Here is a 14,039-nt window from a genome sequence, read left to right as displayed (position 1 = left end):
CAGTGGGGAGAAGGAGGAGCAGGTTCCAGCCCAGATCACCTCGGTGGATGCTCATGAGTCACCACCTGTAAGTGGCTTCTGCCGAGTGCCACATGCCAAATTATGAGTCATAGAGCAAGAGAGCACAGAAATGGGAGAAACTGGTTCGGTCACTGTCCAGCTCCTGGGTGAGCTGCTGTATATCTGCTGCTTGAGCTATTTCTGATGTCTTGCGTAACTCAAAATGCACAAAGCAGCTGGGGCTTCTTCTCTGGTGACTGGGAGGCAGTACCTACCTCATGCTAGTTGTGTCATCGGCAGGAATACATATAACACCTATTGCTTATTTTTGCATCACACGCCCCCGAATCTCTGCTGGCCAGCCCCTCATCCCTGACCTGCGCGGCTCCTTGCTGCCACGAGCACAAGGGCTGTGACTGATCGTCGCGTGCTGCAGTTTCCATTTTGAACACATCATAATCCTGTATAGTTCTGGAATGTAATGGTACATTAATCATGGCTAGTAATGATACATTAGTCAGGCTGTCCTGGAAACCTCTGGAAAAAGCCCTGGCCCAGGCAGCAACTCGTTGTGGAAAGAAAAGAGAATGGTCTTTTCAGGAATGAAATCACTGTTTGCTCAGCACAAGAGGAGCCAGCCTGAGCTGAGGCAGAAATTTAGGAAGTATTTAGTCTTTCTATGTTGCTGCAGCCCCCTTTAGACTCTGGGTGCTGGAATATTCAGCCTGGGACCAGGCAGACCACCCTCACTATGCTCCCTGTTCCCTGAAGCAGGGAAGGAGAGTTGGAGGTTTAGGATGAGTCAAACAACTAGTATTTCCTTTTACACCTTTTCTTTCATTAAATATGCTGGATGATTTACTAAAGCATTTAATGAAGGCATGAATTTGGCAGAGATGTATTAGCCAGCACAATGTCCAAACAAATACCACTAGCTGGTCCCACCCTGCAACAACGTACAGGCTTCCTCACCTCCACCCTCTTATTCACCCCCATGATTCAGACCCATCCCCAGGCCACTCATCTTGTGCCCTTCACCCCATCCTCTTCACTAGCTGCTCCATGAAGGCCCTCCAGCCTCCTGAAATTTTCCTGTTAAATTTTTTTTAAAAAAAAAAAACATTCAGTACTGTGCTAGTAGCTTTTGAAGTGTCATAGCTGGGGCAGGGACTAAACTGCATTACTGGGACCCTGGGAACTGGTGCAGGAACCTGTGAGCCCTGAGATCCTCCACCCAGTCTGAAGAGTGGCTTTCAGTCTGGATTCATCTGCTAGCCCTTTTGCCTGGAGGAAGACGTAGGGGGAGTACACTGAATATGTCTCTCCCCATGGAGCAGGGAGGCGATGTCTGTATTGTGCCCCCGTCTGCAAGCTCATGCAAACCGTTGCTTTTGCAGCGTTTCTGCTCATGCTTGTTTTGTAGAGGTGTGTGGTTTCTTCAGGCATGTTAAAGCAAAAGCTTTAACAACCCTCAGAGAACAAGCAGCTCCCATACAAAAGGATTTTTGCTGGTTCATCTATGAAACTGAATGCCCAGCTTCTTACTCTGTTTTTTCTGTCTTTCACCCTTGAGTCACATGATGGATCTTGGTCCCTCTGAGGAAGATGATGATGGTAGTGAAACCACAGCCATTGAGAAACAGACAGCAAGAACCCTCACAGATAAAGGTTTCCATTGAGCGTTCAATTTCATAGCAGAGTGACTGTGATTTGTGGAAACAGTAATCTGTTTAGAAGAGCCAGTCTCCAAAAAGCCATCATTGCCTCCAGCTGATGGTCCTAATGATCTTGCTCCTGCCTCTTCATCCTCTGTGGTATATGTGCAGTCCTTTTGCATTTAAATCACATTTATTGTTTAAATCTCTGCATGCTTCCTGCAGTATTGCATTACATTTTATGGGGAAACTTGGATCTCTGTGTGTTGAACCCTGTGGCCCCACGTATGCAGCTGACAGTGCTGAGCAGAGCCGGGTGTTAAGCTGTCAGTGATGGAACTCCGAAAGCGTGGCTGGGGTGGAAACAGGTAGCGGGGCATGCCTGGAGGTATGTGAGCACCACACCTAACACATCAGCACTTGGAGGCAAGGCTGGTGTTTGCGTGAGCCCCCTCTAATTGAAGGAGAACCTTGCAGGCCAGTTTGGAGCCAGCTCTGATGGCTTCTGCATCTTCTCAGCAGTGTTGTAGAGGCAGGAGGTTGTACTCCAGAAGCTATTGAGCTGCACCGACCACCCTCAAATTAGCACAATGTCCTCAGTCTTTGAGGGTACAACAGAGGAAGGATTTGAGGGCCTTTCTGTAGCACTCAGCAAGGACTTAAAAGGCATGACCTGCGTAACCTGAAGGGCTCAGCTCTGCAAGGTGCTGCATGCCCCTGTTACCTTCAGCACGCTGCCTCCTTTGTTTTGTCATGTGTTTATTTATTTGTTTGTTTGTTTGTTTGTTTGTTTGTTTGTCTGTTTGTTTGTTTATTTATTTATATACATGGGTGTACAAGCATTCATAAGCAATTCCACACTACACCATAGGTATCTCACAAAAAGCATCCTTCTCTGCTCTGTGTTACCTTGACTGGATTGAGGGTCCACAGGTAGTGCGATGTCTGGCCCTCACCCTCTCCAGGTAACCTTAGCACCTCCAGAAAGCGCTGACCGAATAAATAGCCCTGTCTCCCATGTAGCAGCAGATGGTGTCGTTACAGAGAGGGCAAAGAATTTTCAGATTTGCAAATAAAATGGCTGTTGTACTGATGTGTCTAGAGTCATGGTGCTCCCCACATGCCTCCCAGCCTTTCACTGCCACGATGATGTGCTTTTCTGGGCAGGGATCATTGCTGGGTGCTCTGTTTGCTGTTGTGTGTGTAGGACTGAGCAGGATTCAGCACACTGTGAACTTGAGCTATTGCAAATGATAAATAAGAAGAATGAACTGATTTGGCAAAAAGTATTCAGGTGCAGACTGCCTATCCACATCTGGAAAATTCTGCTTGCAAAGGGGTGTGAGGGCTGTAAAAAGAGCTGATCAAAGCCAGCAGAATCTGAAACTACTCTGCTTGCTGGCTTTTATGCCCCAGTGCCAATCCCAGCCTACCAGATGCTGAATAGGAAGAGGGAGGATCCTTCTACAGTCTTCCAGAATCAGGGAGGGAGACTCAGGGAATGTGTGGCCAGGGAGGGTGCTCTGGTGTTGGGAAGTGAATAATCCCTGTGCTGGCAGTACCGTTGCCAACTTCCCTGCATCCCTGAGACAGAAGGATGTCAGGAGATGTGTCCCAAGAAAGAGGAGGGGTATCTAGGGCACAAAAAAGGTCACATATATCGCTAAAGAAGCTGTCAGAATGGCTCCCAGCAGGAGCTGGCTGTGTGCCACCTGTGATGTTGGACAGCAGACCCTTGTGCTGGGAGCAGGCTGTGAGTGCAGGCACAGTGGGCATCTGTCTGCTGCAGTATCTCTGACAGCCAGTGGAATCCCAGTCGACACCGAGAGCCTGTGCTGCCAGTGAAACTAAATAGCTGGGCAGAGTTGCATGTTGCAGCCAGAGCTCCAGAGCGACAGCTGGGAAGTGGCTGTGTGTCAGCTTTCTTGACATTTGGCTGTCAAATGTCGAAGTGTGCCTGTGCAAGCCTTGTCCTTCCACAGCAGCTTCTGCACCAGCATGAAGTGTGTGTTGCTCAGCAGGGCCTGTCAGCAGACCCAGTACTGGTACTGGGAGCCGGCTGCCAAGCAGCCATTTCCCAGCATCAGTGAATGTCGCGACGGAGGGAAGACACAGTCACTCAATATGAGTGATCAGCAGACTTCATTTATTGTGCCTTACAGTCACCTTTTATGCCTTGTTATAATTAGCTCATACATATTACAAAAGTTAAGCTTATTATTGGTTAGCTGCCTAAATACGAAGCCCGCCCCTAGTTTCTCTTCTGTAGTTTTCTGTTCCCACCTGCAACATTCTTTCCCCACCGAAACCTTCCTGTTACCGTGTAACAAGAACAGCCAAGGACAGTGTATTTTTGCTTTACTTCAGATAAGCTGAGAGCGATGTGCATTTTTGTCCAGCCAGCTGGACTATGTCTGTGTGACCCTTTTCAGCTAGCCAGTTATCCACAAGTGAAGACCTAGTACTTCAGCAGTGAAGTGTGCTGTCATCACAGTCTGTATCCTCAAAATGATGCTTTTCAAGTGGTTACATTGCGACAACACTCAACATATAGCAAAGCCTTATGGAGAGATGTGATCTAAGCATTGCTGCCACCTACAAAGGCAGTAACAAGGACAGGGGAGGTCTGCATGAGCCCATAGGCACTAGCTGATCAGCTGTTTTTCATACAATGCTGGGAAGGAGCAGGAGACAGGAGAAATAAGGGCTCCTGCTGCTACATGTTCCATCGGTGGTGCATAAGGTCCAAACCGGTGCATGAACACTGCCCCAGCCGTTGAACACCACTTTGAGCGTGTGGGTGTCCTTGGCACAATCAAGAGCTACTGTTACCCATGGTGATTCTTAAACAATATGATCTTGAGAATCCCTGATGTAAAAGATCTCCCCCCAGGCACTGAGCTGAGGACAGACTCATTCCTCTCAACCTCCATGGCAGCAGCTGTGGGAAAGAAGCTAGAGGCTTGTAAGACAGAGGAGCCATTGAAAGGGGAGTAAGGGGTGATATAGGGAGACTATAGGTGGAGGAGAGTTTAGGGTCACACCATAGTCCAGCTAGATGTGGTCCAAGCAGTCCAGGTGACCTCTCTACTTCAGAGCCAAATCCTAGGTGAAACATCCCAGCAGAAGCAGACATTAGAGTGAGGGTGCCCCTCGTGCAGGTCTTGTAATGATCTCTGGTGGAGTCTACCAGCAGGCTTCTCTGTTTGCTAACACTGGTGTTAGCATTAACTTTTACATCATTGGGTGTTTACTGTAGACACTAGGTCCATTTTTCATCTTTTTTGGATTGTTTGTTTTTTTTTTTTTTTTCCTGACAGCATCATCCTGTGTCTGTGAGAAGCACTACTATGCGTGGGAAGTATTTCTTTTGATAATTTTTTTTAGCATCTTTTAATAGCTATTCTCATGCCATGAAGCTGAAAGAACTGAAGTTCCTGATCTTTCTGTGGAGCTGGCTCATTGCTTACGCTGTTGTTCAAACTTCACTTATCCCATATTTCTCAGTTTCCCCCCTGGGCTCCCATGTGCCTTTGCAGCCTGCTCCAAATCCATTTTCTTCCCATAGTCACAAATGCTGGGGTAAGGTAGGCAAAGGCAGATACTGTGAATGCCCACCTTCTAGAGTCTGAAGTGGCAGAAGTCCCAGGGTTCTGGAGTCCAGACAAGTATCACAGTATGCAGTGTCAGGGTGCTGCAAGCACTGAGGATGCCTGGATGGAATACGGGACATGGATTGCTGACCAAGGGTGTTTGGGCCAGGATTTTCAGAGCAAGTGGTGGATCTATGAGAACACTAGGTAATTTTTTAATCCCTTAGGACCATCCTGGATCACTGTTGTATTTTGTGGTTTCTTCCTCTCCTTGCTGCCTTAGCTGCCCTCCAGTGCACTTCTTTGCACTGGTTTCTCTGGCATGTAGAAGGGAAGGCAAGAGGGAACCTCCCTGCAGACTGTCCTGGAGGGCTTGCAGGCTGGACGTCTGGGTTCGACAGGGAAGGAGGAATGAATATGTTCTCCGCTCTCCCATACCAAATGCTGATGAACATGCCCCTCTAGCTTCATGAGAACCTGCTGTTTACTGGACACTGAGGGCGTCGGGCTCTTAGTGCTCTGCCTGTATCGCCCCTGTGGCAGTCTTACTGTTAGGAAGTGCAGCCGGCAATAAGATAAGCAGGTAAGTGCCACAGGTACTGTGGCCGAGTGTCAGGGGACTGTGAACCAGTCACCCTGGATCACCAGAGAGGCCAGTTTGAGCTGAGGCTTAACCATCAGCAAGAGGTCAGCAGAAGGCAATGTTCTGTATGGGACCATCACCAGTGGCTCCCCATGGCCCCACTGAAGTCCTCCGCTCCTTTGCAGATGAGAGTCCCTTGTGTGCGTATCTAGTTGCATACTTTGGCACCAGTGAATGAGCTTTAGGGCTGCTGCATGTTGGAGAGGCATGGTTGTCGCTGCTTTCCTGTTCCAGTCTGTTCCTGCTTTCCAGTCTCTGTCTGGACTTGTGTGTCTCTTAATACTGCAAGGCCTGGCGGCACGGTTCAGTGTTTGATCCTTAAAGGAAAGTTCAAGGTACCTGAAGGGAGGCAAGGATTAATCCAGTCCGAGAAGATGTGTGCATTCATCGGAGTGCAGCACTTCATTTCGGACCTGGTGCTGTCTGCGTGTTGTCCTGTGAGTGTATAGTGCCGTCCGTGGTGAGGTCTTCACGTAGCCCAAAGCCTGTGCAGCCCTTTGGCCACTTGAGTGAAACAGTTATTTCAGAAAAGTTTGAGAGGGCCAAGTGGAAGCACAAGTGTTGTCCCAGGAGTCTGCAGGGAGGGGGACGTGCTTGTGATGCTTTCCCTGAAGAAGGACAACTCAGGACCTTGCACGTGGGTACTTGTGCTGACAAGGACAAGTCTTCAGTCAAACCAAGGATGCTTTAAATAGTCACTGCCTTTCCTGAGAGGTGACTTCCTTTGTGTTTTTGTCTCTCTCTAGGTATCTGAAGTTCCTCATGAGAAGTGTCCTCCCTGCCTCTCATGTGAAGCCCTACCTGTCCATGGGTAGCACCAGCTTAACTGATGTCCTGAAGAGCATTCCTCACCATGGATAGTCCACCCAAACTGACTGGTGAGACACTGATTGTCCATCACATTCCCCTGGTGCATTGCCAGGTCCCTGACAGACAGTGCTGCTCCGTAAGCAAAAGGACCAACCCCTTCTGCCAGCCAGAGCTCAGCATTACACGGACCTCTGCCCTTCCAGACAGAGACCTTTCGCAGACTGATTCCTTGCTGTACAGCAGCTTTCTCCAGACCTCCGAAACGCCAGCAGAGGCCTCAGAAAACAAAGAAGGCAAAGCGAGGGATTTGATTGTCCCTAGCATCAGTAAGCGACACAACCCTTTCCTGCTGAGTGAGGGTGAAGACCTCAGCATCTTTGGTGATGACTTGGGTCAAAAATCTTTCCACCTTCACAACTCACTTGTGGCTGGCAAGCCTCCGTTTCATCTGCATGAGCTGACCTTGCCCCCTTTCCACCTCCACGACTCCAACCATATTGTGAAATCCTGGAACATGGCCAGCCGGTCCGGTGTGGTAGATGGGCAAGAGGACAAAATCAGCAGTGACGATGTCCAGCAGAGGAACAATGCGAACAGGTGCCACCAGGGCTCAGAACGCATGGAGCTGGATGAATGCAGCTGCCATCGTGGCAGCTCCTCCACCTTCTCCTTCAATGGTGGCGACCAGGAGTGGAACCAGAACACAGGTGAATCACTGAGGAATCAGGATGCCCTACACAGCCGGACATGCAGCTGTTCCAGCTCAGAGCTCCAGCACTGTCGCTGCTACAGTTCATCAAGTCAGTCTGAAGTGATTGACCAACAGATGGGCTACATCAGCGACTCTTCCTGCAACAGCTCTGACGGGGTGCTGGTGAACTTCAGTGCTCTCTACAACAAAATGAATGGCCATTCTCGATCTAACCTGAATTCAGCCAACCTGTCCTGTGACTCTTCCTTCTGCAGCCACTCAGACACAGGAGCTTTTTACCTGGATTTGCATTCATCACCCACAGAATCCAAGATGTCTTGTGAGTCGCATCACCCAGAGAGTTCAGGGAAGGTGTGTGGGTGTCAACACTCCTCCTCACCTGTCCTTGATGCTAACTGCAACTCCTACCACCTCCACTGTGAGCCTTGCACTTCGGAGAGCTCAGACCTCACTGCCTGCTTCCAGAGCCAAGCACGGCTTGTTGTGGCTACTCAAAATTATTACAAGTTGGTCACGTGTGACTTGTCTTCCCAATCTTCTCCCAGTCCAGCAGGATCTTCCATAACTAGCTGCTCGGAAGACCATACCAAAGGAAGCCCAGCCCAGCCCACTGAATATTATCTGTTTAGAAGGCCTGACCTGAGACAAGAAGAAAGCAACGTGGAGTGCAGTGAAGAGGAGGCGAAGGAAGGATCCACCCAGAATATGATTGAGGGTCAGGTCTACGTGAACGTGTCGCCACCTAACCTCAACACAAGCCGGCAGCGCTCCAGGAGCTACGATCAGAACCTGGACAGGAGTCCTAGCAGCAGGCTGGGCTCTTTGGAACGCATGGTGAGCTGTCCAGTCAAGCTGAGTGAAAGTCCAGCAATACCCATCCAGAGTTCTCCCCCAAAGCGGGTGACATCTTTTGCTGAACTGGCTAAAGGCCGGAAAAAGAATGGCACCTCCCCACCACTCCGGTCCAGTGGTGATTCCTCCTTGGAGTTCTCTCCTATCCCTGAGACACAGCGGGATTGCCCAAATTTCCTTGAAGAACGAGCTCGCCGCAGCCAGAGTCTTCCACCCATGCCCTTCGTCCATGGCCTGAACCGGAGCTGCGAGGGCTTCTGTTTGAATCACACTTTTGGGGATAGCCAGGCTTTGTGTTCCACCAAAGACTCAGTCGCCAGTGAGAAGGTCCCCAGTGGGCATGGGGCAGGTGAGCAAGCCTCTCTCTCCCTGCTGACGGAGGCAGATGCCCTCTTCTCAGGTGGCTTTGCCGGTGGCCACGGACAAAGAGATGTTAGAGCCCAAGCAGACGGTAAGGAGCCAGACTAGGCAGAATGGAGAAGTAAAAAGAAAGGCAGCTTTTTGGGACACAAGGGGAGCCGCAGAGGAACCAGCATGGCGATGGGAGACCAGTGTCTGTGCAGTTTGTTTCCTGGTCTACCACTCCCTGGGACAGAGCCCTGCTGTGCTTATTTCAGACCCAGATCAGTGCAAGTGTCTTGTTTTTGTATTTCTAAAGCCTCTTGAGGTTTTGTAAACCTCTCGTTTTGTGTAAGGAAGGACATGGCATTAGCACTTCAGTGTCTGTGCAGCCTGGAGGACTCTCTGCCTTCCAGGGCATTGTACTCCCCCCGTCCATGAGAATCACCCGCCTTTAGCTCCTAAGACAAAGATGTGTAGATGCTCAGCGGAGTAATGTTCCCAGCAGGTGAAGGGAAGGGAACCATTGAGGAGGTTTTAGCCTTTCTTCTTTGGAGTTACATGGGGCAGAGGTGGAGAGGGAAGAGGCAGAGCCAGCAGTCTCCTGTCAGTGCAGGGTCATGGAGCTCCCACAGTCTCTGCCAGGACTTGCGGCATGAGTTCTGCAGAGATTAGAGGAGTGGTGTGCTCCAGCTGAGAGCAGCATGCAAGCAAGCCTAGAGGGTCTGAGAAGGGGCTGGAGGGAAAACAAGCCCTGCTAAAAGCTAGTTATAGGAAGAAGGGTCTGGCACACCCCACAGACAGCAGGTAACACCAGGGCCATGCTTGGGATACGTCTTTTGTCCCAAGATTTGCTGTGAGCTTGGAGAGTGGAGGGGAAGCAAAGGAAAAGGTTCCACACCATGCTAGGATGCGATGTGGCTGGTGATCAGGGATCCCAGTCATCCCTGTGTGTCCATCCAGTGTTGTGCGTGTTGTGCACTGAGCACACAGTGTGTCATGCTTCAGCTGTGTCCCTCAGGATATTGTGGCCCCACCAGGAGCTGGAGGCATGCACACATAGGAGATCAGCCCAGCACACTCCTTTAGGACACCCCTGTCCACCATTTGCTGGAGCAGACATCCACTTTCCAGGGTTGGAAGGTCTTCTATTTCTGCTGCAGTGCTAATTTGTCTGGGAACGTCCTGCTTAGGTCTGGTACAGGCAGGGGAATGAAGGGAGCTGTGTGTTCAGAGGGGAGACTGTTCCAGGAGAAAGAAGAGGGAGGGAGGGAGGGAGGGAGGGAGGGAGGGAGGGAGGGAGGGAGGGAGGGAGGGAGGGAGGGAGGGAGGGAGGGAGGGAGGGAGGGAGGGAGGGAGGGAGGGAGGGAGGGAGAAGGGGAAGCAAGCAGCCTTTCCGACAGCACCAAGTGCGATGCGGGATGCAGGGCTGTGATGCTATTGCATGCAATGCTTGTGCTCAGCTGGGTGAGATCTCCGCACATGTGGGAGGGGACAGTCCTTCAGGATAAGAAACCTGGCGGTACCACAGTGTGTTGGGCCATGTCTTTGTGGTACTGGCAGGGTGGAGACAGGGTGAAGGCAGGTGCCTGGGGCCATGACTTTGTGCTGTCCTGGGAGCAAGGGATGGGGAAGGGATGTGAAGCTGGTGACCCTACAAGGAGAGACAAGCTCCTGATGCAGTGTCCTACTCTTCCAGACAGCTGTAAACAGCTGGGAACTCTGCATTTGGGGCCACATGTCTTTACTTTCCCAGTTCATGATGTGTGTAACCAGTTCAGACTCGAACCACGCTGTGTCTCACTGGCCTCTAGCTCATCCTCTTCCTCTCACAGCTGAGAGCACACTCCCTTTTGCCTGCGATATGCTGGGCTAATGATGGTTGTCCCTCTGCCTTTCCTCACACTTCGTACCCCTTTCTCTCCCCAAAGGTGGTGGCACAGACAACAAGCCTGTGGTACGCTACAGCAAGGACCAGCGTCCCACAACTCTGCCCATCCAGCCCTTTGTATTCCAGCACCATTTCAGCAAGCCACCCAAGGCCCGTGCCCTGCACAGCCATTTTGCCTCCAGCCTTTCCCAACTCTACAGCTTGTCCAGCAACCGACCTGCCAGCCAACAGATCTCCAGTTCCCAGTCCTCGGCCCTGGCCACCTCGGCAGAGCAGGCAGCCGTGGCGGGGAGCCAAGCCCACAGCACACTTCTGACCCAGCGCTCAGCAGACGGAGCTGCCTCCCGCAATGATGGCTGCATTAAGAAGCCTGCCCCTGAGACAACCCGGCCGTCCCCCCTCGGGAGTTACTCTCCTGTGCGATGCAACGTGCCTTTCTTTCAAAGCATGGACTCCTCTTCCTCGCCCACGGCAGAAAGAGCTGAAGAGGGCCAGCCCCCCAGAAGTAGGTCTTGCCCCATCTCCGCCAGCCTGCTTCCCACGAGGTCTTCCCCGGCCGTCAGCACCATGCAGCCCTCCCAATCCACCAAAGCTGATGCCCTGAGACAAAAGGAGAACCCCAAGCTGGTTCCCAAGAAGGAGGCACCGCTGGAGCCAAGTCCACCGCTCTCAGAGTATCAGCTCCACAGTGGGTCCCTCCCGCCCCTCTCGGTGGGTGGTATGCCCGTGAGCAGAGTGGGAGGCCATGCAGATCCCCACTGGAGAAGTGGCAGTGAGAGCAACAGCTCTGGTCCCCTGAGCAGCCTGGGAATACGGCCTGTCAATGGTAGGTACCCATCCACCAGGACGTGCTATTCTGGAACCTCTCCAGCTCCCTATGGCTATGGCGGTTCCCCATCGTTACAGCCACAGCCCAGGGTGCTGCAGTGCCCAACAGCCCCTACCATCGCTTTGTCTGCAAAAGGAAGCCCTATGCTAAGAGCTTGTCCCTGCAGTCCTGACTCCTACGCTATGCCTCTGGAGAGGGCAGCATGGCCTTCTGCTCTTACAGCACCCCATGCCGCATCCTTGGGGGTGCCCCAAACCTGATCCCTCTATGCCTGCAGCCACGAGGCCACACAGGCTTCTGCCATGCTCTGCCAGGCTGTGGCCTCTGCCTCCTCCATGTACATGTGCTAATGTCCTGAAACACTGCTGGACTTTTAACTAATGTGCTGTCTCTCTTTCTCTGTCCTTCCTCTTCCTCATCTTCTCTCTCCCCATCTCCCCTCCATGTCCTCCCATCTGTTCATATCCTCCCATCTGGTGCTCACTGTCTGCAACTTCCTAGTGAACCACCTCTCTCCGCAAGCGCTGAAGTGGCGGGAGTACAGGCGGAGGAACCCCCTGGGTCTGGACCGCGTTTCAGGGCTGCCTGGCTTAGCAGGTAGCCTAGACAGGAGGCAGCAAGAGCCTCGGCTGAACTGGGTGAACCCCATCTTTGAGCTCCCTGGCACTCTCAACACCAGCCATTTCCACTGCAAGCTGAACGGTGCGCACCACCTTTCTGCTGGGGAGTCTTGTGAGGTGACCTTGGGGCTCAGGTTCAGCCTGGCTTCATCACTGCTCTGCGGGCTCCGAGCAGGAGGAATGATGCATCTACTCGCAGTGGGGCTGAGGGGTACAAGAGTAAGGTGAAAATTGCCTCACTGACGGGTACAATCCGTGTGGTGCCTCCCGTCTTCTCCATGAGCTGAGACCAGTGAGGTCTGGCTTTGGGCTGGATTGAAGGGGAAAGTGAATGGCCCAAGAGCCTGCTGAGACCTCAGCAAGTGCTCCTGGACTAACACAGGAGCTGTGGCCCTTGGAAATCCCATGTCTGTGCCCCACAGCGTCTGTCCCAACCCTGGCAGCATGCTAGGTGCTGGGCTATAGCTTTCATGGGGCAGCTGGCAGCACTGTAGTGCTCCACAGGTCTCTGTCTTCTTGCTTTGCCCTTTATGTCTTCCCTATTCTCCAAAACCTGTGCAGGAAGGGCTAAGAGGGGCAGGCTGCTTTTGGCTGAATTTTGAGAGCCCTCTGGGGAGAGCAGTGTTGTCTGTCTGTGGGAGGGAGAGCATTCTTCAGGCCAGCCTCAAGTCGAGAAGGGAATTCCACAAAGCTCTACACCTCGCTTTGCCAATCCAGTTTCTCCATCCCTCCTTTGTGGGAAGATGCGTAGCACAGGGCTGGGGAATCGACCAGATGGAAACTGAGCACATGAAGGAGCTGCTGCAGAAGTCACCTCTTGAAAACAGAGGCCATCCCAGGGGACAGGCAGAGACATGTAGTTTGTTGCCTGTGGATGCCTCTGTGTGACAAGTAAGGATTCTCTCTGTGCTCTGCTTTCAACCCCACTTGCTGGGGCTGTCCACACAGCAGCCCTGAGAGACTGGTGCAGCAAGGTTTCCCATAGCACCAGGCTGTGAGGTTGAACCTCCCACGGCACCTTCCAGTGCCCATGAGCTCCCAGTCAAGGTGGAGCTAGATGTTGGGTGGACCGTGGGGTTGAACTGTACAGGCTCACATTGCAAACCATTGCTGGGAGAGTAAAAATCCTGTAGCCTTGCTGTCCCAGCCTTGGACGGGCTGGGGTGAAGACGGCTGCTGGTGCAGGTTGCTTCTGGAAAAAGCGAACCATGTGGGAGAGGCTGTGGTATGATCCTTCTCCCCCATGTCTTGGCCCTGCAGGACAGTCTATGAGGCAACTCCAGCTTACCTACACTGACTTCTTCCCTGACTACTTCTCACTAGCAGAGAAACCCCCTGCTGAGTTCTGCCTCTCCCCAGATGGCAACACAGAGTCCATCTCCATCGACTTGCTGCAGAAGAAAGGTGAGTCTGTGCATCTCTCATGGATGAGAATGCGGTGTAGTGCAGCATGAGACAGTGCTTCTCTTTGTCTCATCTCATCTCTATAGACATAATGATTTCTTTCCCTGTCCTTCTCTACTGCAGCATCATAACTACGTGTCCCCCTGGACTGCTGGCTGTTTCCATGGCAGGTTGTTGTGGTGTCTGCACCATGCAATGTGCCATGGAGTATCTTTGAGCTGCTTGTCCCAGAAAGTGTGATTAGAAAGGATCATTAGTCCACAAGAAAGAGCAGAGAGAGCAGGCAGGCACAGGAGTATGACCCTAAGGCGCAGCAGGCTGCCATCCCTGTCTCAGTATGCAAGGACAGACTTGTGTATCTGCATGATGTTGCAGATGTGCTAGCCTGACATTTTGTAATTTAGGTAAAAGGTCTAATGGGTCTTACCTGGTAAATTGTTTATATAAAAGAGTGGAAGGAAGGATTTCAAAGCAGGACTAGATATGGCTGTGGTGGGACCCATGCTAGAGGCAGCATTGGGGACTGCATTGTTGACAGCTAACTCAGTATCATTTCAGGAGCAAGGGATGTGCAGAAAGGCTCCCCTGCCTTTGCCAGCTCTGTGCTGGTGATTACTGGAGATGACAGCTTTCCCTTCTTCCAGTTCTGTTCTTGCACTGTACTGATGCAGGTGTCAGATCACCCACCACT

General features: G+C 51.8%; 1 protein-coding gene across 8 annotated transcripts in view; it reads left to right on the top strand.

The window, feature by feature from the left end:
- RUSC2 (RUN and SH3 domain containing 2) overlaps positions 1-14,039 on the top strand; it is a 63,062-nt gene that overhangs the window by 38,566 nt on the left and 10,457 nt on the right. For 5 of the 8 annotated variants that reach the window (XM_040579198.1, XM_040579201.1, XM_040579197.1 and 2 more), the window contains 4 exons: positions 6,638-8,716; positions 10,536-11,321; positions 11,826-12,026; positions 13,205-13,348. In XM_040579198.1, coding sequence (XP_040435132.1) covers positions 6,745-8,716; positions 10,536-11,321; positions 11,826-12,026; positions 13,205-13,348 — 3,103 coding nt within the window. In that variant the 5' untranslated portion in view covers positions 6,638-6,744. The remainder of the gene's footprint in view (positions 1-6,637; positions 8,717-10,535; positions 11,322-11,825; positions 12,027-13,204; positions 13,349-14,039) is intronic. The other 3 variants (XM_040579202.1, XM_040579203.1, XM_040579204.1) reach the window with 3 other exon arrangements.

Source organism: Falco naumanni, chromosome Z (genome assembly GCF_017639655.2).
Source record: "Falco naumanni isolate bFalNau1 chromosome Z, bFalNau1.pat, whole genome shotgun sequence".
Taxonomy (NCBI): Eukaryota; Metazoa; Chordata; class Aves; order Falconiformes; family Falconidae; genus Falco; species Falco naumanni.
The sequence above is the reverse complement of the archived record's forward strand: the minus strand, read 5'-3'. Positions and strand labels throughout refer to the sequence as shown.